This window comes from Martes martes (genome assembly GCF_963455335.1).
Source record: "Martes martes genome assembly, chromosome: 6".
Taxonomy (NCBI): domain Eukaryota; kingdom Metazoa; phylum Chordata; class Mammalia; order Carnivora; family Mustelidae; genus Martes; species Martes martes.
This window is the reverse complement of record NC_137893.1, coordinates 60065523-60093317: the sequence shown is the minus strand read 5'-3', so window position 1 is coordinate 60093317 and position 27795 is coordinate 60065523. Positions and strand designations below refer to the sequence as shown.

Genomic DNA, 27795 nt, shown 5'->3' with positions numbered 1-27795 from the left:
TAAGCCGCTGCCTTTGGCTCAGGTCATGATCCCAGGATCCTGGGATCGAGTTCCGCATCGGGCTCCTTCCTCAGCAAGGAGCCTGCTTCTCTCTCTGCCTCTGCCTGCCACTCTGCCTGCTTGTGCTCTCCCTCTCTCTCTCTCTCTCTCTGACAAGTAAATAAATTTTAAAAAAATCTAAAAAAAAAAAAAAAAAAAGAAAAGAAATGTGACTGGTTTAAAAGGAGAAAGCATTCAGCCATGCTTTAGGAGCTATGGGGTGGGGTTGGGGGGCGGCGGGGGGGATGATTAAAACCTTAGAGACAAATGGGTAAAGGACCTAGCCATGTTGCTTAACGAAATATATATATGGCTGGTTAAAAGTAGAAGAAAGAAAAAGAAAATTTGGTCACATTTGTTATCAAAGCAAGAGACATTTAAAATGAGCATTTTTTGTTTGTTTTTTAGATTAGAATTTGGTTTTGGGTCACAGTGATGCCCAGTGCTGGCTGGTGAGCAGAGAAAACAAAAGCACCTTGCTTTTTATACTGTGTGGCAATGGAAATCTGTACAGTACTTTTGGAACTCCATTTTTTTTTCTCTTGTTAATAACTAGATGGATCAAACCCTGAAATTTGATAACGTGAAAATAAATGCACTAACAAATTAAACACCAAACTCTGTAATAGGAGATAGCCCTAAAAGCCTAAGTATTAAAAAGTAGTTTCTTCAGATAAAGCTTTTAAAATTAAAAACAAAATAAATAACTATATCATGTGTATCTTAATACATTTTTAAAGAAGATATCATCGAGTACCCATAATTGAATTGGAAATCTTGAGAGTACCTAACAGATACCCAAGCTATGTTTTAAAGCTCTAGTAAATAAAGTAGTGATAGGCCAGTAGACTAATGAAGCAGGATAGACAATATACAGAATTGGGCCTTTTTATCCCATGGAAGCTTAATATATGGTAATGAATGATAAAAGTGGCATTTAAATCAGTGGAGCAGAATGAGCTATTCTTTCATCCATGTATTTATCTATTCAGAAAATGTTTATCGAAGGCCAGGCACTATCCTACATGCCAAGGGTACATCAGCAAACCAAATAGACTGAAATTGCCATCATCACAGAGTTTAAATTTGAGTTGAAGCAGAGACGGTGGATTAATAAGTAGAAGATGATTACATGCTGAAAGAAAATAAAGCAGGGAAGGGGGATGGTGTCCATAAGATGCCATCTGAGGGGAGAAACATATCCCTCCTTTATACTGTGTAAAGAACTGCCACAAGACAGTTTGTTAAAAAGCAAACAACCCAATAGAAATTTGTGGCACTTTTTTTTTCTTTTATTTTGATAGCTGCTCCAAACTCATGAAGGTGGATATAGAGCTATCCAGTAAATATGCAGTACTTTTTTAGTAGTGAAAATGAAATATCACGTAAAATCTTGAGACTGTTAAGTTCAATAATACCAGACTTTTGTTTGTTTGCTTTTGTGGGTTTGAGGAAATGGTGCTTGCATATGTTAGAACTATAACTGCATTTTGGCAATCTGTTTTGGAGGACAGTTTAAGAGTAGCTCTCAAAGGTGAAAAAGATACACGCATATGACCCGGGTGTTCCATTTCTTGGTATTTGCCTCAGGAACTCTTGAATCAAGCACAAGAAGGTATGGTAACAAGATTCGTAGTAATGAACATCTGGGAACCACCTGAATGTGCTTTCATTAGAATGATATATCCATAGTGCTGTCTTTTTTTCTCTTCTCCTTCCCTCCTTTCCTCCTTTCCTTCTTTCTGTCCTTTCTTTCTTTCTAACATAGTGCCAAAAGAGAAGACTTTACTTGATTAAAAAAAAATTGCTGTTATCATGAATCTGTTACATTCTTTGGATAATATTTGTGTGTTTTTTATTTTTGTAAATAAGATCCATAATAAATCAGAGTTTTATTGCTAAAGTTTATTTTTCCAAACTTTATTTTTAAAGTTTTATTTCTAAATTCACTTTGATTTTAAATTATTTATTATTAAGAATGTATATTTCAAACATTCACTAGTGGAAATTGTTCAGGTCATCTCATTTTTCTTTTCTTTGTAGGTCGTTTATATGCAATGCAAACTGGAATGAAGATTGATAGTAAAACTCCTGACTGTCGTAAATTTTTATCAAAGCTGATGGATCAGTTAGAAGCTGTAAGTTAAACACTGATCATTTATTTTCTGATTGTTTTAAGTGGCATTTTATTACATTCATTGATGTGTATTTTGCCATTTTAGTTCTTCCTCTTGGCAGCTATCAAGTAATGTCATTACAGCTGAGGAAAAACTAGACACACTTTCTTTTTTTCAAAGATTTTATTCATTTATTTGACAGAGAGAGAGAGCACAAGCTGGGGAGCAGCAGGCAGAGGGAGAGGGAGAAGCAGACTCGTCCCAAGCAAAGCAGGGAGCCCGACATGGGCCTTGAGCCCAGGACCCCGGGATCATGACCTGAGCCGAAAGCAGACACTCAACCAACTGAGCCACCTAGGCGCCCTGACTCAATTTTTTCATTTATATCTTACTGCTAAGGGAGTTGTAAGCATATTAAAGTAGATTTCAGTGTCTTTGCATATACCACTATATCTTGTTATTGTAGATGACCTTCAAGTCATTCTTTCATAAGTGACAAACCCTTTCTAATCTACTTCATACAGTTACATGGATGATTGATTTGGGAATTCTTAAGTTGCTCCTACAATAATGAAATGGACTACTTATTTAGTGAAGGACAACGAAGGAAATAGTATCAATTGCCTATAGTCTCTTTGTCTCACTCTTGGTACCAGGAGAAGATAGTTTTATGGTCCAGGCATTCTTCCCTGCTAGCAGAAATGTGGTGGGTGACTAATGGATGAATCATCTTCTTGAACCATGATATAATTTCACAGGTCGTATAGAAGTACCAATCCAGGGAAGATTGAATGAGTTGGATTGGGTATCAGTGAAAGAAGACAGGAATGGCTATAATAATTCAACTTAATCAGGACTCCACCCTGTGCCTCCCTTGCCCAGCTGTCCTGGCTTTTCTTTTAACAGTGTCAGGGTCTACTCCTGGTAATTTATTTCTTCAGAGGCTGTTATATTAAAACCTGCAGCCTTTTATTTACTTAATTAGTTATGTGACCTACTCAGGAGAGTTAGAAACCTAAATATTTGACTAGTCACATTATTTTTTATAGAGAGAATTTTAGATATATTAAAAATGAGAGCATTTGTAATAGTCATCCCAGAGCTTTTATAAATGTTGAAAGTTACTCAGATCAAAACCTAGTTACATTAAATAGCCCTGGGCAGTAGGGTTCTAACTTGGTTAGGTATGGGTGTCTGGCTTTCTGACCCAGAGTCCCTGTCATTGCTACTGTTAACCACCCATTTGGATCTAGTGGTGCCACTGATGGGAATCAAGCTGCCCTTGAAGCCTGTCTGTCCTTCTACTTCTAAAGTGGTTTTTGTAGATACAGGAAGAATTTGAGTATTCTTTTTTTGAAGATGAGGTTAGGGAGTGAGAGGAAGAATGTGTCTCACGCATAGCAGTACATTTATAAAATCATATCGCTAACAGACTTTGTATAGAATATATCTCTTTATTAATTTCACAATATAATAGTAATAACTAAACTATCTTATGGATAAGACAGAACTCAGAATAGTTCTTTATAATAAGCAAAATATAAAATCACATTTGTAAAGGGACTCAACAGAAGTTTATTATTACCTAAATTAAATAACAGGTAGATTAAATCTATTCCATGGTGAGTCTATCCCATCTGCCTGTGCTATAATGTTTAGAATACAGTTGGAAAACTGAGTATATGTTTTTCCTGCCAGATATTTCATGTTGAAGTTGAGGTAAAGTGACATATTCCCAATTTTTTTCTAGAATTAAATCTACAATTAAAACATTTCATAACATGGATATAGTAAACTAGTATTACATGTGGGGTTTTTTCCTGTTTTTGTTCAAGGTAAGTATAGCTGTAGCTAAAACATCCTTAAATTCCAACATTAAATCTCTTCTAGAACTTACGTTATTCTGTTGTAACAATGAGAATATTTATTTTGCTGATTTTTATAAAGAATCCTGAAGCCTTTTTTAAATTTAATTTTTTACTTCATAATGTTTCTGAGAAAAGCCATTTTTAAACAGTTAGTATGGTACTCAGATCTACTATTCCAAAAAGCCATTTCATTCTAGTACAGCAGTCAGAGTAAGTAGGAACTTAGTTTGTTGTGTTTAAATATTTTAAATTATTATGTGTGTAGGAAAAGGATGTACTGACTGAAAATTTACAGTTGTGAATTGTGTTAATGAGGTATATATTTGTCTAAATTTTAAAAACTTTCGTAATCCTTTTCTGAGTTTGTGATCTCATACTGTAGAATTAGATCTGTTTTACACAGTATGCTCTAGGCGATACTATTTCAGGATATAATGATTTCTGTAATCATATTTTTTTATATTTGATAGAAATTGAAATGGCAACAAATTAAAATTTGAAATCATGATTAGAGAATTTCCCAATTCCATTTTTAGGACACCTGATAGTTTATTGGCTGTTATTTTGAAATACTTGTCTGATGCTTTACATAGATAGTTGGGTGTGTTATCTTTTTATTCTTAGTTACTTTGATTTTTAGAGCTAAATTATCCTTTCAGGTTATCATGAGTGTGTCTTCAAAATTTTGTTAGCATTGGGTTTTATTCTAAAAAACCTTGGGCTGAGACAGAGCAGTTTTTGCAAGATTTCATTGATACATCTTTTACTGAAATGAATATAAAATAATTTTAGAAGTCTAAAATGGTGCTTAGGATTATTTGTATTTAAGCATACATTTCTGTGAATCCAAAATCTTAAGCTTTGTATCTGATTTAATTTTAGCTTAAGAAACAGTTGGGTGATAATGAAGCTATTACTCAAGAAATAGTTGGTTCTGCTCATTTGGAGAATTATGCTTTGAAAATGTTTTTGTATGCGGATAATGAAGATCGTGCTGGACGATTTCACAAGTAAGTAAAGCAAGAGAAAAATGAAAATTGTAAGTTTAGTTACTGTATAACTAGAATTACCAAGTTATCCATTAGACACTTTTAAACTTCTTGATTAATGATTTAGATTTTTTTTAATTACTTATAGAATATCAGAATGATTGGCATTACAAAAACAAGCCTGTCTTTTTTAGAGAAAATGGCTGATAGAAAAATAGCCAGGGTAGATTTATTTTTTTCAGTAATTATACCCCAGTTAGCCATTCTTTAACATTTGGTAAAATCTAAGATTTTATTTTTAACCAGCAACAGCCTGGTGCAGTGATACTGATTTTTTAAAATTGTCACAAAACCTGCTAATTCAAATGATTTGTCATTATATTGTAATGATACTTAAATGGACAGAAACATGGCTTGATACAGATTCAGATAATACTGTAATCACTTCCCTGCCCCAGAGCGTGTGCATGTGTTTGGGGTGGGGGGCGGTTGGAGGGGGCAGGCAAAGGGAGAGGGAGGGAGAGAATCTTAAGCAGACTCCATGACCAGAGCTGAGCTCTCTCACAACCTGAGATCTCACAACCCTGAGATCATGACCTGAGCCAAAATCAGGAGTCAGACAATCAACTGAGTCACCCAGGCACCCCTATAATTGCATTTTTTAATAAAAAGTGTACTATAAAACCTTGCCATAGTATATTTATTTGTAATATGAATGTTACTACTTTCTCCTAATAACAGATTACAGAAGGAGCTTCATTGTGTTCTTGAAATCTAATTTTATTTAAAACATTTATTTCAGAGTACTGTTGTAAACACTGGAGTTTTTTTTTTTCTTATGGTTACATGACTAATTCTGCAGCTTAATGTTTTTCATTTAACTAAGCCAGCTTTTTCTTCTCTTTTAGGAACATGATCAAATCCTTCTATACTGCAAGCCTTTTAATAGATGTCATAACCGTGTTTGGCGAACTCACGGATGAAGTGAGTGTACACGCTTTGTTGCTTTGGTAGCCTGAGCTTAGTATTGTTGCTCTCGATGAGTGTTGTAACTGCATTGCTTTCTTAGAGCAGCAGGCCTGTCAGAAATGTAGTGTAAGCAAAAAAATGTAATTTTAAATTTTCTATGGGCCACATTTGTAAAGTAAGAAGATGAAATAATTCTTAATGATTTACTTTTTGTAGTAAGTTCCTTAAATCTACTGTGAATTTTACAGTTGAGCAAATGCACAGCAGTGTTGGGCAGCATGGGTTTAGCATGTGATTTTATTAAGTGCTTAAATATTACTAATCCTGTTTGCTATTAAATTTCTACACTGTTATTTGGTACATATACTGGAGTCAGAGGCTTTTAGGGTTGGTTTTTTTTTTCCTATTTCATTTTTATTCAGGAATATCATGATTTGTTTCATTGTAAAGTACACAGATTTGTTATCTTCTGAGATGTTTCATATCCATTTTAGCATTTTGTTTTTCTTAACCTCTAAGATAAGTAGAGCATATACTCATTTTATATATGAGCAGATTGAGGCTAAGTGACAAACAACTTATTGCTGTTAGTTCAGTGTTGTTTTCACTGTAGCACGCTTTGCCATTGGCATGGAAAATGTGTTTTTTGAGAGAGGAGATACGAATCTAGAAATAGAAAAAGAAAAAAGCTACAAATGAAACTGATAAAGGTATGTTATATTAATGATTTGAAATTTATGAAAAGTATTGCTCTCTGTGACATGATTTCTTCCTAAATGATGAACAGCTCATAGTAAAATTCCGAACAAAATAAAGTATGATCTCTAAGATGTTTACGTTTTCCTAAAATAATATAGCAAAACTACAAAAAATTCTTTATATTTAAAACAAAGTTAAGCTCTGGGATTGATGGTTATAAGCTAGATTTTTGCATTACTGCAAAAGAGATGTGCAGAACATTTCAAGGTTATGTCCAGTGAATAGCAATTTTTTATTATGAGGGACTGTCCCTTTTATTTCAAAACATCAGGCATCCCTAGCCTTGCCCACATAGCATTTCCCAATTATTCCACTAACCAGAAACCACCTCCAGATATTTCCAAAACGCCCTCTAGGGTATGGGGCATTGCCCATTGAAAAGTCATGTTTTTGAGTTGCTTTGAGACAGAGTAATACAAGAGAAAAATGAGACCTGGAGCATGAAACCTAAAATGCTTCCCAGTGGTTATTCCTTTTTTGTATTCTGAAGGCTCTGTGGATCCGCTCTGTTTAGCAACCTCTCTGCTCCCATCTTGTGTTAGGGCTGATCTGGAATTCTTTTTCCTCTGTGTGCAGCACTGTACTAGCTACTTGAGGGTACAGAAGTGGTTTAAACATGATGATGGACTAGTCCTCCTCAAAGTTTTAGAGAGTTCAGTATGGTTTTAGAAAGTACCAGGTAGGGTGAAGGAGAATAATGGGTTCAGATTAAAAAATAAGTCATAAGACAGATCAGACAATAAAAGGCCTGGCATCTTCAGTTAGTGGATTTTTTGAATGAAGAACTGTACTCTGATGTGCTTTGTATGGTAGGAATCTGTGGAATGAACTAGGCTGAGGAAGAACTACAAGTCATTTGACAAAAGAACTAGTTAATGATTATTGTGGAACTTTGTACAAGGTAGGTTTTTTACTTGAGGAAAAATAATATGTTCAGACCTATTATAAATTTTTGTCAGCACAAAGGTAAGTCTGCACAAGACTGGAAATAAGAAGACAAGGAATCTACAAAATAGAGATGACAGTTCAAGTTAGATTAGACACACCCTCACGTAAGAGGATAGTTTTGGTAGAGAAGATGGTCAAGTAAACATTCTGGTAAATACTTAACATTGAAAATGCAAGAGGAACACAACAAATACAGAAATAAAGAAGTGGAGACACTCAGGAGATCAGCAAAGATCATGATACGGCAGAGCGCCAGGCTAGCAGGGCCATTTGCCCCGTACTTCCCAGAGGGCTCTCCCTGCCTCTCCCATCTGCTGTTACTTAGGGGAACTACTCCCCTATCCCAGAAGAAAGATGACAGTTGTTTGAACTTACAGGTGCCAACCATGAGGACCCCGGATAAAAGGTGAAGTAATAGATACAGGAAAAACAAAATATCTAGAAGTCTTAAGTGAGTAATGCAGGTTTTGTTTAAAAAAAAAAAAAAACTTAAAAGATACATACATAACCTGCATACATAATTAGCGTGAGGTCCATCTGCATTTCAGAAAAAAATCTAGGTTTATATTTAGGTGTCCTTAACAAAGAACAACTTCCTTAGTTATTTGAACGTAGCTAGGGCAGGGACTCTGAATAGGGCAAACGAGAGCTTCAAAAGGAGTAGGGGAGATTGTAGAGACTGAGCATGCTAACGAATATATGTAGCAACAGAGTAAAGGGCCATTTTCCAGAATGTTGGCACTCCTTTTCTTGTCTTACACGCAGCCTGCTACCTGAGCGCTTCTGCCTTGCACTGGTACTAGACTAAAGTAGGAAATGGCATCTGTGTTGGTGGTTAAAGGACCCAGCTAGCTGGAAGGATCTGAAATGGCTCAGAGAAAAGGAGTTAGGCATTCTAAGACCAGACTGAAAGGGAAGTTCTTGTTATTTTATTGGGCTGAGGTTATTCCTTGGGCCTTCATCATGTAAGTCGTCATGTAAGTCATGCATGTGTGTGTGTGTGTGTGTGTGTACATATATATATATATTTATTTATTTATTTATTTAAAGATTTTATTTATTTATTTGACAGATAGAGATCACATGTAGGCTGAGAGGCAGGCAGAGAGAGAAAAGAGGAAGCAGACTCCCTGCTGAGCAGAGAGCCCGATGTGGGGCTCAATCCTAGGACCCTGGGATCATGACCTGAGCCAAAGGCAGAGGCTTTAACCCACTGAGCTACACAGGTGCCCCAGTCATGCATATTTAAATCAACAAATGTATATATGCACAATTACTGTGTAGTTACATGTAGGTGCTTTTCACTAACTTACACAAGTTACAACATGCAAAATTTGGAAATTCAGGGAAAGTTGTGCATATCAAAATTTACAAACTGCTTGACACACAGTGCTGATGTTTCTCATATTCAATATCATACAATGATCTTATCCGTATATGACTTGTGAACTGATATTTGCCCATTAACTGAGGTTGACTAAATACATAAAGTCAGCCAACAAGGAAAGTAGAATATGGGTGAGACTCTTCATCTGTCACTGACATAATCCCTAGGCCAACCAGTTTATCAACATAGTTACAGATTCTTTTCTCTTACTTTTAATGTTGTTTTTTTGTTCCGTCATTTTCCATGTCTGGAAATGGCATCTTCATTGTCATTACTGAAATTTAGATTTTTCAGAATGATGGTGTGAAATGTCAAATAATTGTAAACCAAGCTCCACTGGTTTAGTGAAATAGGGAGAAATCCACTCTAGCTATGACTTCAGCAGCTTGTCATCAGTACAGATGAGCAGTATGGTGATTGGTATCAAGCCTTTCCCCTAAGCCCTCATTGTTTTCTTAAGAAAATCTGGGGCTTATACTTACTTACTTGCGATTTTAGCCTGATGTGCCTAAAACAAGGCACAAAGTCTTACAACATTTATTTCAAAATAACTATTAAGAAGATGAGCTGTTTTAAAAACTATGGGTATAAACTGGCTCCTCAAAGCATTTAGCAGTTTTAACTCATTCCCTCCTTTCCACTTCCACTGTAGTTACATCCTGTACTTGGAAAACACTAGCAGACACACAGACAGGAAACAGAAAGGTGGGAAAAGAATGAGTTTAAGGATTTTAGGTAGGCAGGTTTTTTTTTTTTTTAATATATCCTCCTATAGGTATAGTTCAGAACTTATTTGTTCATTGATAAGGTAAGTACAGCGCTGCATTTAACTAGAGAATATACCAGAGCTTTTTTTTTTTTTTTTAAAGATTTAATTTATTTATTTGACAGACAGAGCTCACAAGTAGGCAGAGAAGCAGGCAGAGAGAGAGGAGAAAGCAGGCTCTCTACAGAGCAGAGAGCCCGATGCGGGGCTCGATCCCAGGACCCTGGGATCATGACCTGAGCCGAAGGCAGAGGCTTTAACCCACTGAGCCACCCAGGCGCCCCATGCCAGAGCTTTTTAACAAAGCTAAAACTTTGCTCAAAGTAGTTGTTTTCCTTGCTTCTAAAAGAATGCTCTTTTGAGAAACACTAAAATCTCTAACAACAGAAAATGGGGAGTGGAAAGGCATTATAACTGTCTCATAATTTTTATTTATGTATTTTAAAATTCTCTTAATTTTATCATCTTTATAAACAAGGGAGTGGTGGTTTTTAATATAACACTGTACTCTTTTTTTTTTATTAACTTATAATGTATTATTTGCCCCAGGGGTACAGGTCTGTGAATCATTAGGCTTACACGTTTCACAGCACTCACCATAGCACATACCCTCCCCAGTGGTTTTTACATTAATGTTTTCTAAATTTTTAAAATACTACATTTTTTTGCTATCAGCTCTGAGAATTTATTTTAAAAGAGATAGTAGTCGTTAGAGGTAAGCCCCACTGAACTCTAAACCGAGAAGTCATTTTACTTCTTTGGACTTGCTTTTTCTTCTGTAAAATGGGAAGCCTGGATGAGCAGGTCCCTGAGGTCCTCTGCAGCTCCACCAGTCTCTAGGAGTGTATGTTCCACATGTGGGAGAGGTGATAAAAAGGGAACAAAAAGCAAAGATGAAAAGGAGAGATGCAAAAACAGTTTTAGGTTAGAAGCTACAAAAGGAGGGGTGAAAACTCCAGGAGGTTATAAAAAGGAAAGGAAAAAGTTAGACCCACTGAAAATATGATAGCACAAAACAAATTTCTAGTAGGAGGAAGGGAGAAGAAAGCTAACATTGCAACATGGGGAGTGGGCAAGCTGAACACCTGGGGCCATCTGTAGGATGTGTATGTGAAGATTTTGAGTCTTCTAATTAAGTTCTTTTTAGATAATGTTCCACTCTTTTTTAAAAAGTCCACTGGTTCACAAGCTACATGACTACAGTTTACCTAATGTATTTTCCTATTTGGGGTTCTTTTTCTCTACAACATATTTTCCTCTGTTAACGGTTTTATTGAAGGATCTAACAGGGGTTGTTCACTTCCTGGCATTGCAAGTCCAGGCTCCTATCTATGGTACTTCTTCCCAGTCCTCTTTTATGTTCTTCAACCTGGTCTCCCTTACTGCCTGCCAGTTTCTGCCATTGATAACTGTTGTGTTTAGCCTGCTTGTGTAAGCCTTACCTTCTCTTTGAGTCAGCTACATTACTCTTGCCCTTACATGAATTTCTCTATTCTCTCAGCTGTTCCACCTTTAGAGTCTTAACTCTATGAATATTACAGTGTAATGTACTGCATTAAGGTTTGTGGATTATTTTTTGGAATAAATTATACCACAGTCCTTTCAAGAGAGGACTTTGTCTCATTCTACTCTTAAATCTTCTTTGGCATTAAATGTAAATTTTTGCCAAGTGAAATCTCAGAGTAAAAACCAATGGCTGATAGTTGATATTTCAGCTGTTGCTACAGTTCAGCTTTTCATTTTTCTATCTGTTGATGGAGATAATGTTCAGACTTGTTTACATAGAACTTCTTTCCTAAGTCTTCTAAAATGTTAATAGATCTCTTTTACTCACAGCATTTTTCTTGGTTATTTCCTGATATTTTTCACATCATTATTCATAGTTGCACAAAAATGAAATCTATATTTAGTCTACAACTCTTTTTTAAAAATACTTTTATCTGCCACTAGTCTGTTTTTAAATTCTCCTATCTCTGTTTTAGTTACACCTATTTAACTTTTTAACTGTGCCTTTTATACTTCCATCTCAGTACTTAAATATGTTATTGTATAAACTTCTAGCATTTCTATAGCTATATAGAAACCAGTGTCCCAGTTTTAGAGATAGAATCACCAGAATATATAGTAAAATTTATAATTTTGTATTTTAAAACAAGGGATGTTCAAAACATAAATATTTTGTTTTCTTCCTATGGCATCTTGTGCAGTCTGTTCATGGCCAATACTGTTCATAGACTTTTATTGTATTTTAGATTTGTTTCACTTTTAGCATGTTCGGGAGCAGAGAGCATTTTGCCTTTTTCCTTTGTAGTCTTTTGTTTAGGTTTAATACTGCTAATTTAGGAAGAATGTAAAAATCGCAGGTAAAAGATAATACTGTTCTTACCTGCTGAGTTTCTGCTAATTTGGGGGAATCAAATGAATATGGTATGCTTTCCTGCCCTCACAGAACTTGTGTTCTAACGTGGGAAGAGAAGCAAAATAACTAATTATGAGGACCTATGGTATAGTAATGACAGAGTACGGGGAAGATATTTCACTCCTGCCATTTGCCTGGCACTATGCCTAAACAATTTAGATATACCTTATTTCATCTTTACAACTCTCAATTACAGTAAGAAAACCAAGAGTCAGGAAAGTAAAAGTACCTTGTCCCCACATGCTATGGCCCAGAACAGTATTCTCACTTAGTGTGATGAACATCCAGCCTTTTTTTTCCCTTTGTAATTTCCATTCTGTTGCAACTAATAGTTTTGTAAAATACAAATAATTATTGAATTACTAGAAAAGTGAAACTTAAAAGGAGACCTGTAAAATCCAAGCCAATTTGTTACAGGTTTCCTTAAGGCTTTTAGTTTCTGTATGGTCTTGTCACAAACTCATAAACGGTTTGGACACTGGAACTGGGACCACATTTTGATTGGTGCTGATCTAGGGCCCTCTCTAGAAGCCCCCAGGGAATCCTGTTTATATACCAGTCTGACTCTCCCTGCTCAGAAACAGAGCTTTGCAACATCTCTGCAGTGATTATGTATATGAATCGCAGGCTGGGAAAGAGGTAATCTGTTTAAAATAGCCATTTGTACTGAAAGATTCTGAATTAAGCCACATCTTACTGGTAACCTAGAAAACCGTGATAGACCAGGAGAAATGACGTGCTTACAAAAGGATGTGTTCAGGACATACACCATACCTTAGGTTTTCATGCTCTTACTGTATGTACACTGAAGGTCTCATTCTTAGCATTTACAATAACAGAAAAAAAAGGGTAGTATCTCTCTTACTAGAGTAGGAATTCCATATACTTAGAATTCATTTCTGTGTAATAATTGCCACTTAATCGTGAATGAATGGTATGTGTTTGCATGCAGTGTTAGGATAATGTGACTAAGAATACTATAGGCATTGGCCTCCGAAGTCCGTACGCGACTTCATTAGCTGTGTGACTTTGGTCAATTACTTGAATTATGTAAACCTGTTCCCCTGTCTATAAGGTGAAGAAAATTGTAATGACCCGTTGTGTCAAGTACGCCTAGATTTCAAATGAGAAATGTATGTAAAGCCTTTAGTAAATAGCAAATGCTTAAAAAACACAAGTTCGTGCTTTTACTACTAGATGGGTAATGTTTTATTTTGCTATATTTATAAAGGGCATCAGCAAATACATGAAAAATTTAATGGAAACCATCCTAAACTGCTCAGTTTTATATATTTATTTAACATGAATCTATTCAAAAATAGATAGGCATTATATACTATATTACTATATGTGGAGGTCCAACATGTGCAGTTGGAGTCCCAAGAAAGAGAGTAGAAAGAAAATGTAGATGAAAAGATATTTGAGGAAATAATGAACGTAGATTTTCTAAATTGGATCCAACAAGTTCAGTGAACCCCAAGTAAGATAAATAAAAAACCATACCTGAGAACATTATATAGGAAAACCAGTGAAGTTGGGTGATGGAAGAGAAAATCTTGAAAGAGCAGTCTTGGCAACCAATACATTATACACATGGTAACACTGTTTTGAAGGATGGTTGACTTCTCATTTTTTAAAAAAGTGGTGGCAAAAAGATAATGAAATTGACATATATAATACTGAAAGAAGGAAAAAAAATCCTGTGAATTCAGAATTCTACTTCAAACAAAGCTATCCTTCGAAATACGAAAGGAAAATAAAAGACATTTTCAGCAAATTAATTCATTGCTAGCAAATCTGCTCTAAAGAACTAAAGAATCGCAGAAACAAAGTTTTTTAGGCTGAAGGAAATGATAACAGGTGGCAACTTGGACTTAGAGGAAGGTGTGAAGTACACTGAGCATAGTATGTAGATAGATACATTTTTTAAAAAGCTATATATTTTCTCTTTTCCTTCATTTCTTTAAAAGATATCAGCCTATTAAGTAAAAATTATTATACCTGTACATACTTGGTAAACCCAAAAGAAGGCAGAAAAAGGGAAGAGAGGATAACAAAAACAGATGGGACTAATATAAAACAATTAGCAAATTTTAGGCCTGAATATAGTTATATCAGTACATACTATATATGTAAATGGACTAACATTCTAAAAAAGAGGCTTTCAGTCTAGATTAAAAAGACAAACTATAACTTTATACTATTTACAAGAGATACCTTTTAAGTACAGAAACACAGATATTTTGAAAATGAAATGATAGAAAATACTTAATGCAAATACTAAGTAAACAAAATTCCAAGTGAATAAATTAATATTAGACAAAGTAAACTTTAGGAAGATGTGTTAGTAGAAGTAAAATGAAACATTTAAAGGGCTCAGTTCATCAGTAAGATATTAGTTATACATGTACACAAAGTAAGTCTTAAGTTATAGAAAACAAAAATTGATAGAAATAAAAATACAGAAAAATTGATAATCATAGTTTGAGATATTAACACTCCCTCAGTCATCGTTAGAATAAATAGTTTAAAAACAGTAAAGTTAATAAAGACTGGCCGAATACTGGCTAGAAAGTAGAAAAACAAAGAGCTTTCATACATTGCTTGGTGAAAATGATAAATGTTTTAACCACCTTGGTAGAAGATGTTTTCTTTTCTTTTTTTCTTTTTTTTTTGAAAAATTTGAAGCTAAATATACACCTATTCTTTTACCCAGCAATTCCTCCTTGGTGTTTATCCAAGAGAAATGAAACCTGTGTCCAGAAAAAGACTTGTTCAAGAGAGCTCATAGGAACTTTATTCCTTTTTTTTTTAATTAACTATTTTAATAAACATATAATGTATTTTTATCCCCAGGGGTACAGGTCTGTGAATCGCCAGGTTTACACATTTCACAGCACTCATCATAGCACATACTCTCCCCAATGTCCATATCTACACCACCCTCTCCCGTCCCCCCTCCCCCCAGCAACCCTCAGTCTGTTTTTTGAGATTGAGTCTTTTATGGTTTGTCTCCCTCCCAATCCCATCTTCTTTCATTTTTTCTTTCCATACCTCCCCCCAACCCCCCCACATTGCATCTCCACTTCCTCATATCAAAGAAATCATATGATAGTTGTCTTTCTCCAATTGACTTATTTCGCTAAGCATAATACCCTCTAGTTCCATCCACGTCGTCACAGATGGCAAGATATGATTTCTTTTGATGGCTGCATAGTATTCCATTGTGTATGTATGCCATATCTTCTTTATCCATTCATCTGTTGATGGACATCTAGGTTCTTTCCATAGTTTGGCTATTGTGGACATTGCTGCTATAAACATTCGGGTGCACGTGCCCCTTCGGAGCACCACGTTTGTATCTTTAGGATATATACCCAGTAGTGCAATTGCTGGGTCATAAGGTAGCTCTATTTTCAGTTTTTTGAGGAACCTCCACACTGTTTTCCAGAGTGGTTGCACCAGCTTGCATTCCCACCAGCAGTGTAGGAGGGTTCCCCTCTCTCCGCATCCTCGCCAGCATCTCTCATTTCTTGACTTGTTAATTTTAGCCATTCTGACTGGTGTGAGGTGTTATCTCATTGTGGTTTTGATTTGTATTTCCCTGATACCGAGTGATGTGGAGCATTTTTTCATGTGTCTGTTGGCCATCTGGATGTCTTCTTTGCAGAAATGTCTGTTCATGTCCTCTGCCCATTTCTTGATTGGATTATTTGTTCTTTGGGTGTTGAGTTTGATAAGCTCTTTATAGATTTTGGATACTAGCCCTTTATCTGATATGTTGTTTGCAAATATCTTCTCCCATTCTGTCAGTTGTCTTTTGGTTTTGTTAACTGTTTCCTTTGCTGTGCAAAAGCTTTTGATCTTGATGAAATCCCAATAGTTCATTTTTGCCCTTGCTTCTGTTGCCTTTGGCGATGTTCCTAGGAAGAAGTTGCTGCGGTTGAGGTCAAAGAGGTTGCTGCCTGCATTCTCCTCAAGGATTTTGATGGATTCCTTTCTCACATTGAGGTCCTTCATCCATTTTGAGTCTATTTTTGTGTGTGGTATAAGGAAATATTCCAATTTCATTTTTCTGCATGTGGCTGTCCAATTTTCCCAACACCATTTGTTGAAGAGGCTGTCTTTTTTCCATTGGACATTCCTTCCTGCTTTGTCGAAGACTAGTTGACCATAGAGTTGAGGGTCTATTTCTGGGCTCTCTATTCTGTTCCATTGATCTATATGTCCGTTTTTGTGCCAGTACCATACTGTCTTGATGATGACAGCTTTGTAATAGAGCTTGAAGTCTGGAATTGTGATGCCACCGACTTTGGCTTTCTTTTTCAATATTCCTTTGGCTATTTGAGGTCTTTTCTGGTTCCATATAAATTTTAGGATTATTTGTTCTATTTCTTTGAAAAAAATGGATGGGATTTTGATAGGGATTGCATTAAATGTGTAGATTGCTTTAGGTAGAATAGACATTTTCACAATATTTGTTCTTCCAATCCATGAGCATGGAACATTTTTCCATTTCTTTATGTCTTCCTCAATTTCTTTCATGAGTACTTGATCGTTTTCTGAGTATAGATTCTTTGTCTCTTTGGTTAGATTTATTCCTAGGTATCTTATGATTTTGGGTGCAGTTGTAAATGGGACTGACTCCTCAATTTCTCTTTCTTCTATCTTGTTGTTAGTGTAAAGAAATGCAACTGATTTCTGTGCATTGACTTTATATCCTGACAGTTTACTGAATTCCTGTACAAGTTCTAGCAGTTTTGGAGTGGAGCATTTTGGGTTTTCCACATATAGTATCATATCAACTGCAAAGAGTGATAGTTTGACTTCTTCTTTGCCATTTTGGATGCCTTTAATTTCTTTTTGTTGTCTGATTGCTGAGGCTAGGACTTTCTAGTACTGTGTTGGACAGCAGTGGTGATAACGGACATCCTTGCCGTGTTCCTGACCTTAGCAGAAAAGCTTTCAGTTTTTCTCCATTGAGAATGATATTTGCAGTGGGTTTTTCATAAATGGCTTTGATGATATTGAGGTATGTGCCCTCTTTCCTACACTTTGAAGAGTTTTGATCAGGAAGGGATGCTGCACTTTGTCAAATGCTTTTTCAGCATCTATTGAGAGTATCATATGGTTCTTACTCTTTCTTTTACTAATGTATTGTATCACATTGATGGATTTGCGGATGTTGAACCAACCTTACAGCCCTGGAATAAATCCCACTTGGTCGTGGTAAATAATCCTTTTAATGTACTGTTGGATCCTATTGGCCAGTATTTTGGTGAGAATTTTCACATCTGTGTTCATCAAGGATATTGGTCTGTAATTCTCTTTTTTGGTGGGATCCTTGTCTGGTTTTGGGATCAAGGTGATGCTGGCCTCATAAAATGAGTTTGGAAGTTTTCCTTCCATTTCTATTTTTTGGAATAGTTTCAGGAGAATAGAAATTAATTCTTCTTTAAATGTTTGGTAGACTTCCCCTGGGAAGCCGTCTGGTCCTGGACTTTTGTTTGTTGGAGATTTTTGAGGACTGTTTCAATCTCCTTACTGGTTATGGGTCTGTTCAGGTTTTCTATTTCTTCCTAGTTCAGTTGTGGTAGTTTATATGTCTCTAGAAATGTATCCATTTCTTCCAGGTTGTCAAATTTGTTGGCATAGAGTTGCTCGTAGTATGTTCTTATAATTGTTTGTATTTCTTTGGTGTTCGTTGTGATCTCTCCTCTTTCATTCATGATTTTATTTATTTGCGTCCTTTCTCTTTTCTTTTTGATAAGTCTGGCCAGGGGTTTGTCAATCTTATTAATTCTTTCAAAGAACCAGCTTCTAGTTTTGTTGATTTGTTCTATTGTTTTTTTAGTTTCTATTTCATTGATTTCTGCTCTGATCTTTATGATTTCTCTTCTCCTGCTGGGTTTAGGCTTTCTTTGTTGTTCTCTCTCCAGCTCCTTTAGGTGTAGGGTTAGGTTGTGTATTTGAGACCTTTCTTGTTTCTTGAGAAAGGCTTGCACCACTATATATTTTCCTCTCAGGACTGCCTTTGTTGTGTCCCACAGATTTTGAACCATTGTGTTTTCATTATCATTTGTTTCCATGTATTTTTTTCAATTCTTCTTTAATTTCCTGGTTGACCCATTCATTTTTTAGAAGGATGCTGTTTAGTCTCCATGTATTTGCGTTCTTTCCAAATTTCCTCTTGTAATTGAGTTCTAGCTTCAGAGCATTGTGGTCTGAAAATATGCAGGGAATGATCTCAATCTTTTGGTACTGATTGAGACCTGATTTATGACCCAGGATGTGGTCTATTCTGGAGAATGTTCCATGTGCACTGGAGAAGAATGTTTATTCTGTTGCTTTGGGATGGAATATTCTGAATATATCTGTGATGTCCATCTGGTCCAGTGTGTCATTTAAGGCCTTTATTTCCTTGTTGATCTTTTGCTTAGATGATCTGTCCATTTCAGTGAGGGGAGTGTTAAAGTCCCCTGCTATTATTGTATTACTGTTGATGTATTTCTTTGATTTTGTTATTAATTGGTTTATATAGTTGGCTGTTCCCATGTTAGGGGCATAGATATTTAAGATTGTTAGGTCTTCTTGTTGGACAGACCCTTTGAGTATAATATAGTGTCCTTCGTCATCTCTTATTATGGTCTTTGGCTTAAAATCTAATTGATCTGATATAAGGATTGCCACCCCAGCTTTCTTCTGATGTCCATTAGCATGGTACATTGTTTTCCACCCCCTCACTTTAAATCTGGAGGTGTCTTTGGGTCTAAAATGAGTTCCTTGTAGGCAGCATATTGATGGGTTTTGTTTTTTTTAAACAATTCTGATACCCTGTGTCTTTTGATTGGGGCATTTAGCCCATTAACATTCAGGGTAACTGTGGAGAGATATGAATTTAGTGCCATTGTATTGCCTGTAAGGTGACTGTTACTATATATTGTCTCTGTTCCTTTCTGATCTACTCCTTTTAGGGTCTCTCTTTGCTTAGAGGACCCCTTTCAATATTTCCTGTAGAGGTGGTTTGGTGTTTGCAAATTCTTTCAGCTTTCGTTTGTCCTGGAAGCTCTTTATCTCTCCTTCTATTTTCAATGATAGTCTAGCTGGATATAGTATTCTTGGCTGCATGTTTTTCTCATTTAGTGCTCTGAATATATCATGCCAGTTCTTTCTGGCCTGCCAGGTCTCTGTGGATAGGTCCGCTGCCAATCTAATGTTTTTACCCTTGTATGTTACAGACTTCTTTTCCCGGGCTGCTTTCAGGATTTTCTCTTTGTCGCTAAGGCTTGTAAATTTTACTACCAGGTGACAAGGTATGGACCTATTTTTATTGATTTTGAGGGGCGTTCTTAGCATCTCCTGGATTTTGATGTTTGTTCCCTTTGCCATATTAGGGAAATTCTCTCCAATAATTGTCTCCAATATACCTTCTGCTCCCCTCTCTCTTTCTTCTTCTTCTGGAATCCCAATTATTCTAATGTTGTGTCATCTTATGGTGTCGCTTATCTCTCGAATTCTCTCCTCGTGGTCCAGTATTTGTTTCTCTTTTGCTCAGCTTCTTTATTCTCTGTCATTTGGTCTTCTATGTCACTAATTCTTTCTAGGAACTTTATTCTTAATAGCCCAGGGCTGGAAACAGCCCAGATGTCTACCAACAGAGGACTTGATAAATGAATTGCGCTGTACTGAGGTCTAAAAAGGTAGTGCTGATACACCCTACAACATGGATGACTCTTAAATGGATTATGCTGAGCAAAAGAAGACTCAAATAATACAAACTGATCCCTCCATATATACAAGTATACAATATACAAATCTATTCTAGTAAAAAGTTGGGATTTGTATCTGGTGGGGGATGGATGAGGGCAAATTGATATTAAAAGGGATAAAAGGAACCTTCTGGGAAACCAGAAGTGTTATGTTTTGATAGGAGTATATTTTATACAGGTATATCTATTTGTCAGAACTACCTAAATTATATACAAGATTTATGTATCTCAAGGTATGTCAACATTACTGCAAAAAGCTAAATATTGAACTGTTGTTGGTATTTGATTGTTCTTAATGCTGTTGGGCTGGCAGTTCTAAAACTGCTTACTCTGTATTCTATGATTGAGCAAATGAGTAAATATATTGAGAGAGCTAGGTTTCTCACTTCTGGGGACAGAAGTATTAGGATGGGAGAAGACTAGATTGTGTTAATGGCTTTGGATTGGAATTGGAGATGTCCATATTATTCATGCTTTTAAATATATTTGATAGAGCAAAGTAGATACATGTGGTAGTATAGTGATTATGTAGTATAGGTAGTATATATGCGTACTATAACTGTATATATGTACAGTATGTATATTTGTATATATACATAGAGCATACATTCATAGATGTGTGTATACATGCACATAAAGTTTAGTTCTTACATATCTGTATCAGAGGGACCTGGAAGCAATGATGCACTAAATAGCAGTGAGAGCACCCCAGTGTCTTATTTTGGGTTCTAAATACCATTCTGAGATACCACCTTACACCAGTTACAATGGCCAAAATTAGCAAGACAGGAAACAACGTGTGCTGGAGAGGATGTGGAGAAAGGGGAACCTGTTACACTATTGGTGTAATGCAAGTTGGTGCAGACACTTTGGAGAACAGTGTGGAGATTTCTTAAGAAATTAAAAATAGAGCTTCCCTATGACCCTGCAATTGCACTACTGGGTATTTACCCCAAAGATACTGATGTAGTGAAAAGAAGGGCCATCTGTACCCCAGTGTTTATAGCAGCAGTGGCCACGGTCGCCAGACTGTGGAAAGAACCAAGATGCCCTTCAACGGACGAATGGATAAGGAAGATGTGGTCCATATACACTATGGAGTATTATGCCTCCATCAGAAAGGATGAATACCCAACTTTTGTAGTAACATGGATGGGACTGGAAGAGATTATGCTGAGTGAAATAAGTCAAGCAGAGAGAGTCAATTATCATATGGTTTCACTTATTTGTGGAGCATAACAAATAACATGGAGGGTATGGGGAGATGGAGAGGAGAAGGGAGTTGAGGGAAATTGGAAGGGGAGATGAACCATGAGAGACTATGGACTCTGAAAAACAATCTGAGGGTTTTGAAGGGGCAGGGGGTGGGAGGTTGGGGGAACCAGGTGGTGGGTATTATTGAGGGCACGTATTGCATGGAGCACTGGGTGTGGTGCATAAACAATGAATTCTGTTACGCTGAAAAGAAATAATTTTTTTTTTAAAGTGGAAAACAAAACAAAAAAACAAAAAACAATAAATAAATAAATAAACACCATTCATCTGTGAAAAGAGCCAGGACTCTTACAGAAAAGGCTGAATTTAGGACTGGGTCAGGAAAGGTATTAGATGAATTGGACCTTTGCCTTGTGCCAGAAAGTAAAATCTTCCTATGATCTTGGGGATATGTCAAAAGGATCCAGAATGAGCTGGAAAGCGTTTCCACTGTCCACGTCAGGGACAATTTGAGCATCAAAATAGAATGATATTAATAGATAAAAACTAGTCAAGTAAAATAAGAATGGGTGGGTCTGTACTGAAACATACAGAGAAAAAAACATGAATGAATTCGTGAGTGAATGAATGAATGAATAATGGAAAAACAGAAGGCCCTTTATAATAGAATTCTAATAAATACAGAATAATGATAAAGGTAGAAATCATTGATGAGGTTTAAAACTAATAGGTGGGAAGTTTGATGAAGAACAGAATATTTACTTTAGTCTCTATTCCCTCAAATTGCTTATTTTAAAGGAGGAAGTAATAAGTCTCTGACGGAGAAACATGGTGTCTGACACCACTTTTAACCAAGTCATCAAACATAATGCAACCAGTATTGGGACCAACCAATACCATATGCTTTCTAGTAAGATGAAGTGAGAAAGACAGATATCACTTCCCTGCTAATCCTGATAAAAATGCTTAATCTGAACCTAATCACGAGGAAATATCAGACAAATCCTAAAAAATAGACGTTTTACAATTAGGCTTTTTTTTTTTTTTTTAAACATGAAGGTCAAGAAACATTAACAAAGTGTGTTCAAATTAAAGACTAAAAAGACATGAAAACTAAATAATGCAAACTTCTTAAATTATATAAACCCAGGGAGGTAGTAACTATGGGGGACATAATTGGAACAATTGACAGAAGTTGTTCAGACTGCAGGTCGTAGAATACTCTTATATATAAGTATTAAATTTCCTGATTTTTAATAACCATTGTGTATGAGACTGTCATCGATCTTAGAAAATGCATAAAGAAAAGATAAGAGGCACAGTGACTTCCAACTTAATCCTAAATGGTACAGAAAAAAAATGTGTGATACAATTTGTATATTAATATATGTATAAACATGCATATATTAAGGGATAGATAAAAATGCAAACACTTGGGGAATCTAAGTGAAAGGTATGTGAGAGTATCTTGTACTTACGGCAAAACTTTCCTAAGCTTGATAAAACTCCATAAAAAGTTATTTCACAGAACTATATATAGAGAGATAGAAGAGAACTATATATATATATATATATGTATGTATTATTTTATGTACTTTTTAAATGTTGAATAAATCTCCATAGGAAATACATGTAATTTGTGACAACAAATAATTCAGTATTGGAGTCATTGTGGTAATAAATTTGTTGAATATGTACTTTTCAAGCATTTCTCATTGTATTTTATCCATTGTTCTGGGAGTTTAATAGAGCTCTTATTGTTTATATACTATATTTGGGAGAATTGAGGAACTAAGAATATCTAAGTATTATCTTTGATGTTACCACCCAGTTGGAGATAATTCCTTTCCTTTTGTATTAACTGCTTTGAAATGTTAAAGAAAACTGTGGATTCTCTCCCATGCATTTATGTATTGCATTTTTGCATATAATTTAGAGGGTTTCACTGACAACCTCAGCCCTGGCCACTAACCCTTCTTTGCAAGCCTAAGTCAAACTGTGTACTCAAGTATAATATTCACATTTATTCATTAGCAAAAATGTTTTACTCCAGTTCAGTGTTTTTCAAAGTGTGGTTCCAAGACAACCACCTTCAGAATCATTTGGGTATTTGATTTTAAAAAAAACATGGATTCCAGAATCTGCTATCCTTTCCTTCATCATCAAATATTAAGCTCTGCTATACATCAAGCATGGTTCTAGGCACAAGTAATGCAGCAATGAGTAAAATCCCTGCCCTCATGGGAATCCCAGTCTTCTGGTGGAGACAGTGAGCAAATTAATATATCAAAATGTATAGTATGTCAGATGATAAGTGCCATAGCAAAACTCAAGATAGGGTTAGGAAAGTTCATTTCAGTAGGGTGGTTGGGAATGGCTTCACTGAGAAGCAACATTTTAGCAATGCCCTTGAAGAAGATAAGAGAATGAAATGTAAAAATGTTCAGGAAGAGGCAAGACAAAGTGCAAACCTTTTGAGATAGTAGAGAGGTTCGTTTAAGAGGTATCAGTGAAGATAGTGTAGTTGAATCTGGAGTGAGAGAGGAGACTGATAGGAGGTAAGGGTGAAGAGGAGTTCAGCTAGAATTGATGGGATTTAAGTGCTCTTTTTAAAGCATTTCATAATAATTAAAGTATTTCTAGTGGTCAAGGATGGAAGTAAGTTGGCCCATTAGTTCATTTTTAAATAATCAAAGTGAAAGGTAATACTGGCTGAGATCAAAATTTGCAGTAGGAAAAGTGGTGAGTAGTAGTTGGACTCTGAATATATTTTGAATGGAGAGTGGACAGACTTTAAAAGATTTATTGGTAGATTGTAAGAGAAATACAGGACTAAAAATAACTTCAAGTGATTTGGGCTTGAACAACTGCACAAATGCCATTTACTGACATGGGGAAGAACAAATTTAGTGGGAGAAGATCAGGAGTTGCTGTTGAACTCTGAATGCTTTGAACTATCAGGTGTACAGTAAATTGTTGAGATGAATTGAAAGTTCACAAGAGAAAACTGAGCAGAGGATATGAATTTGGGAGTTGGAGCATAAGGTGATACTTAAAACCATTACACTGGGGACGCCTGGGTGGCTCTGTTGGTTAAGCAGCTACCTTCGGCTCAGGTCATGATCCCAGCGTCCTGGGATCGAGTCTCACATCGGGGTCCTTGCTTGGTAGGGAGCCTGCTTCTCCCTCTGCCTCTGCCTGTGCTTGCTCACTCTCCCTCTCTCTCTCTGACAAATAAATAAATAAAATCTTTAAAAACAAAACAAACAAAAAAAAACAAAAACAAAACATTACACTGAACAAGATCACCCAGGTAAAGTATTAGAAGAGAAGAGGAGAAGTCCAAGAACTGAAGCCTGTGGAGGGTTCCCACTCTGTAGATAAAAAGAATCAAGAGCACCCAGCAAGGCAAAAACAAAACAAACAAATAACAAAAACAAAAACACCCAGCAGACCTTGATAACCAGGAAACCCAGTGAAAGGACATTGCAAAGAGGAGGAAGTGCTCAACTTTTCGTGCTGATAGAGTCAAGTAGGATGACATCTAAGCTTTGGATTTCGTAATAGAGAAGTAATCTGTAACCTTGACAAAAGCAATTGTAGTGGAGTAAACACTTGACCAGGTAGGTTCAAAACAAAAATCCAAGAGACAGAATGGGAGCATACTCTTTCAAAGTGGCTTTTTGGCATGGTAATAGAAAATGATTTTTATCAGATTTTCCATAGTTTGGACTAAGAATTTATTTTTTTATTATATCCTCATGTGATTTTTATATGTACCAGGTTTGAGAACTCCTGCTGTAGCCTTTGGTTGGCATTTGCTAACCATTCTTCAGTGTAGCAAATGCACATGATTTAAAAATCAAATGAAAATTCTTACCACTACTAACTCTCATGGCCAAAATTTGCAGTTGTCAGTGATTCTCATCAATCTAGTTAAAAAACAGGAACTTAGAGGCCAGGGACAAAAGTAAAAGTTCTTTTTGTAATTCCTGTTTCCCAGAAAGGATGTCTAATCAGCCAAAAGGAGTTAAAAGATCTCAAAAATATTGACATCTTGAAATTTTCCTCTTCAAATATTCTTTGATATCTAGCATCCTTTATTTTAAAGAAAACAAAATTGAAAAGCAAATTAATTTTGAGTACAACTGCCAAAATTTTCTGTGAAGTATTATAAGTTCCAGTTTGTGGTGGTGTCTTGAAAATAGTACAGAATAAAAAATAAATGGTTGTATTGATTTATCTGCTCTGGGGAAATTTTGTAAAATGTATTTACTAAAATGAAGCCATCTCACATTAGAGTAATGTTTTTAAACCTCACATACTAATGTAGGAACTCAACGTGGTTTAAACATCTTTACCCTGTTTTTTACTGCAAAATTAGGAATGAAGGAACCTCCTAAAGTTATCATAATACAACTTAACCCAGCTTAGTCTTTAGATGATGTTAAATTATTTTGAGCCAAGAAAAATCTGTCCTATTTTTAAAGGTCCCAAAGGAAGGCAAATTAAACTTTCCTAAGCAGTTTATTCATTTTCTTTCAAAAGGGTCTTCTTTATATATACCAAATTATAGTCTCTATTAATATGCATTAAGTAGCTGACCTTTTAAAGCCAGTTTTACCTTATTTCATATATTCCCATCTGAGTTACAAATTGTAGTGTGCTAATTGTAGCTTATTAAGGTAGCCCTGAGTGGATGAGTGGATGGCTTCACTGCAAAATAATGCAACTTTGGGTAAATCATTTACTTTTGTACTGCCATTTGCTCCTATTTATCATATTGGAATTGCAGAATCCTAAGAGAGAAAGGTGAAGAAAATATCATAGACTTAAGATAATACAGTGATGGAAATTATTGCTTAGCTTTCATTTTGGACTCCAAAATTCAGACCTGCCTGTTCATCGTGTTATCCCCAGCACTTCGGATCTGTAACTGACTTGAATCAATGATTAATTTATGTGCTGGTAGGGAAGTTGATAAGAGAGTAAACATTTGAACTGAACCTAAGGAGACTTTTGTCGGAAGAGGAAACCATGTTAAATAGGAAGACTAGCAGGAGAGAAGACTGCAGGTGAGAAAGAATCTCATCTGGATTGAAGGGAGATAGTAGGAAGTAGAGTAGACTGAAACAGTATCCACAGTGTGGAAGGCCTTGAATTCTAGGTTAAACTGTATGTACTTCATTGACCCAGTATTTTAGTATCTCAGAGCCTTGGAGTAAAATGTGACCTGCCTAAATTTCAAGATTATTATGAGGACCAGTTAAGAGAAAAATGTGTAAGTGCTTCAGAGCCTGTAAGGTACTATAAAGATGCTGGTCCACAACTTTACTTTTGTCTTGGATTTATCTTACTTACTCAGCTGGTCCCTGGTTATGTGTCTTCCACCTATGGCAAATTTACTTTTTCACCTTCATTCTCTAAATACTTCATTTACTTCTGTCTTTCTGCCTTTGCTTGTTCTTTTACTTCTCCCCAGGATAGTCTTACTACTACTTTCCATCGTACCCATCCCGCAAGACCATGCTAACATACCGTTTTACGTCATCAGCTGTCCATTATTGTGGACTTACCAAAAAAACAAGTTCAATACTTTCTACCTACTATATTTTTATAGTACTATTGTTTTATATTTTAAATCTGTATCCATAACAAGATGATCAGCTCTCTAAGGGCAGAAGTCAATGTATTGACTTATTTTATATCTCCCTTTTGCCTATCTTAGTTCTTAACTAATAGCAATTATTTATGAAGCGTAAAAAATATTGAAGTTATCTGTATCTTAGGTTTTCCCAAAAATAGGGAAACTTTAAATCACTGAAAACTTGAAGTAGTTCCCTTCACTAGGTAAGTGGCTTTCCTAGTATTTAATTATATAAAAACATAATTCATATTTAAAATTGTATTGCATGGGTGTAGTACATAAACAGTGAATCTTAGAACACTGAAAAAAATAAAATTTTAAAAAATAAATAAAATAAAAACAAAATTGTATGTGAATCCATTGATTAAGCCCACCCATTTATAGTATGTGCTAGTACAGGGTGTGTAATTTTATCTGGAGATGAGATAGAGGATTAGTAGCCAAAGACAGGAGGGAAAGCAGGAGAACAAGAGTGTCACAAAAACCAGTAATAGACAGTGTTTCACAGAGTTTGGAATGGTTCAGTGTTTTGTATGCTGCTGAGAGGTTTGGTAAGATGATACCTACAAGTGTCTGTTGGATTTGCCAGCATGGAGAGGGATGTTGGTGACATTGAGCACATTCCTTAAGTGAACTAACAACTTAAGTGAGGTGGGGGCTGGTACATGTAGGCTCACTGCCATTAAAAGGCATGGCACATTCAAATTCTCTGACCTTTTATGTGCTGAAAATCAAACAGAAGAAAAACTTTTTTCTCTCTAGAGTGAATTAACTGGTGAAGAAGTGAAAAGTTAAATGTGGATACTTCTATAAAGTTTCTTTGTAACGTAGAATAAATTATAATCATGCCTGGAAGAAAATGGTAATCAGTGTAGAAAAGTTGTTTTTAGTAGAATATAGAGG

At 35.8% G+C, this 27795-nt stretch overlaps 1 protein-coding gene across 1 annotated transcript in view; it reads left to right on the top strand.

The window, feature by feature from the left end:
- The window catches only part of VTA1 (vesicle trafficking 1), a 71387-nt gene that overhangs the window by 17052 nt on the left and 26540 nt on the right, over window positions 1–27795 (top strand). Inside the window, exons 2-4 of the mRNA XM_080805459.1 lie at window positions 2083–2177; window positions 4907–5034; window positions 5922–5997. Of these exons, the coding sequence (XP_080661585.1) occupies window positions 2083–2177; window positions 4907–5034; window positions 5922–5997 (299 nt within the window). The remainder of the gene's footprint in view (window positions 1–2082; window positions 2178–4906; window positions 5035–5921; window positions 5998–27795) is intronic.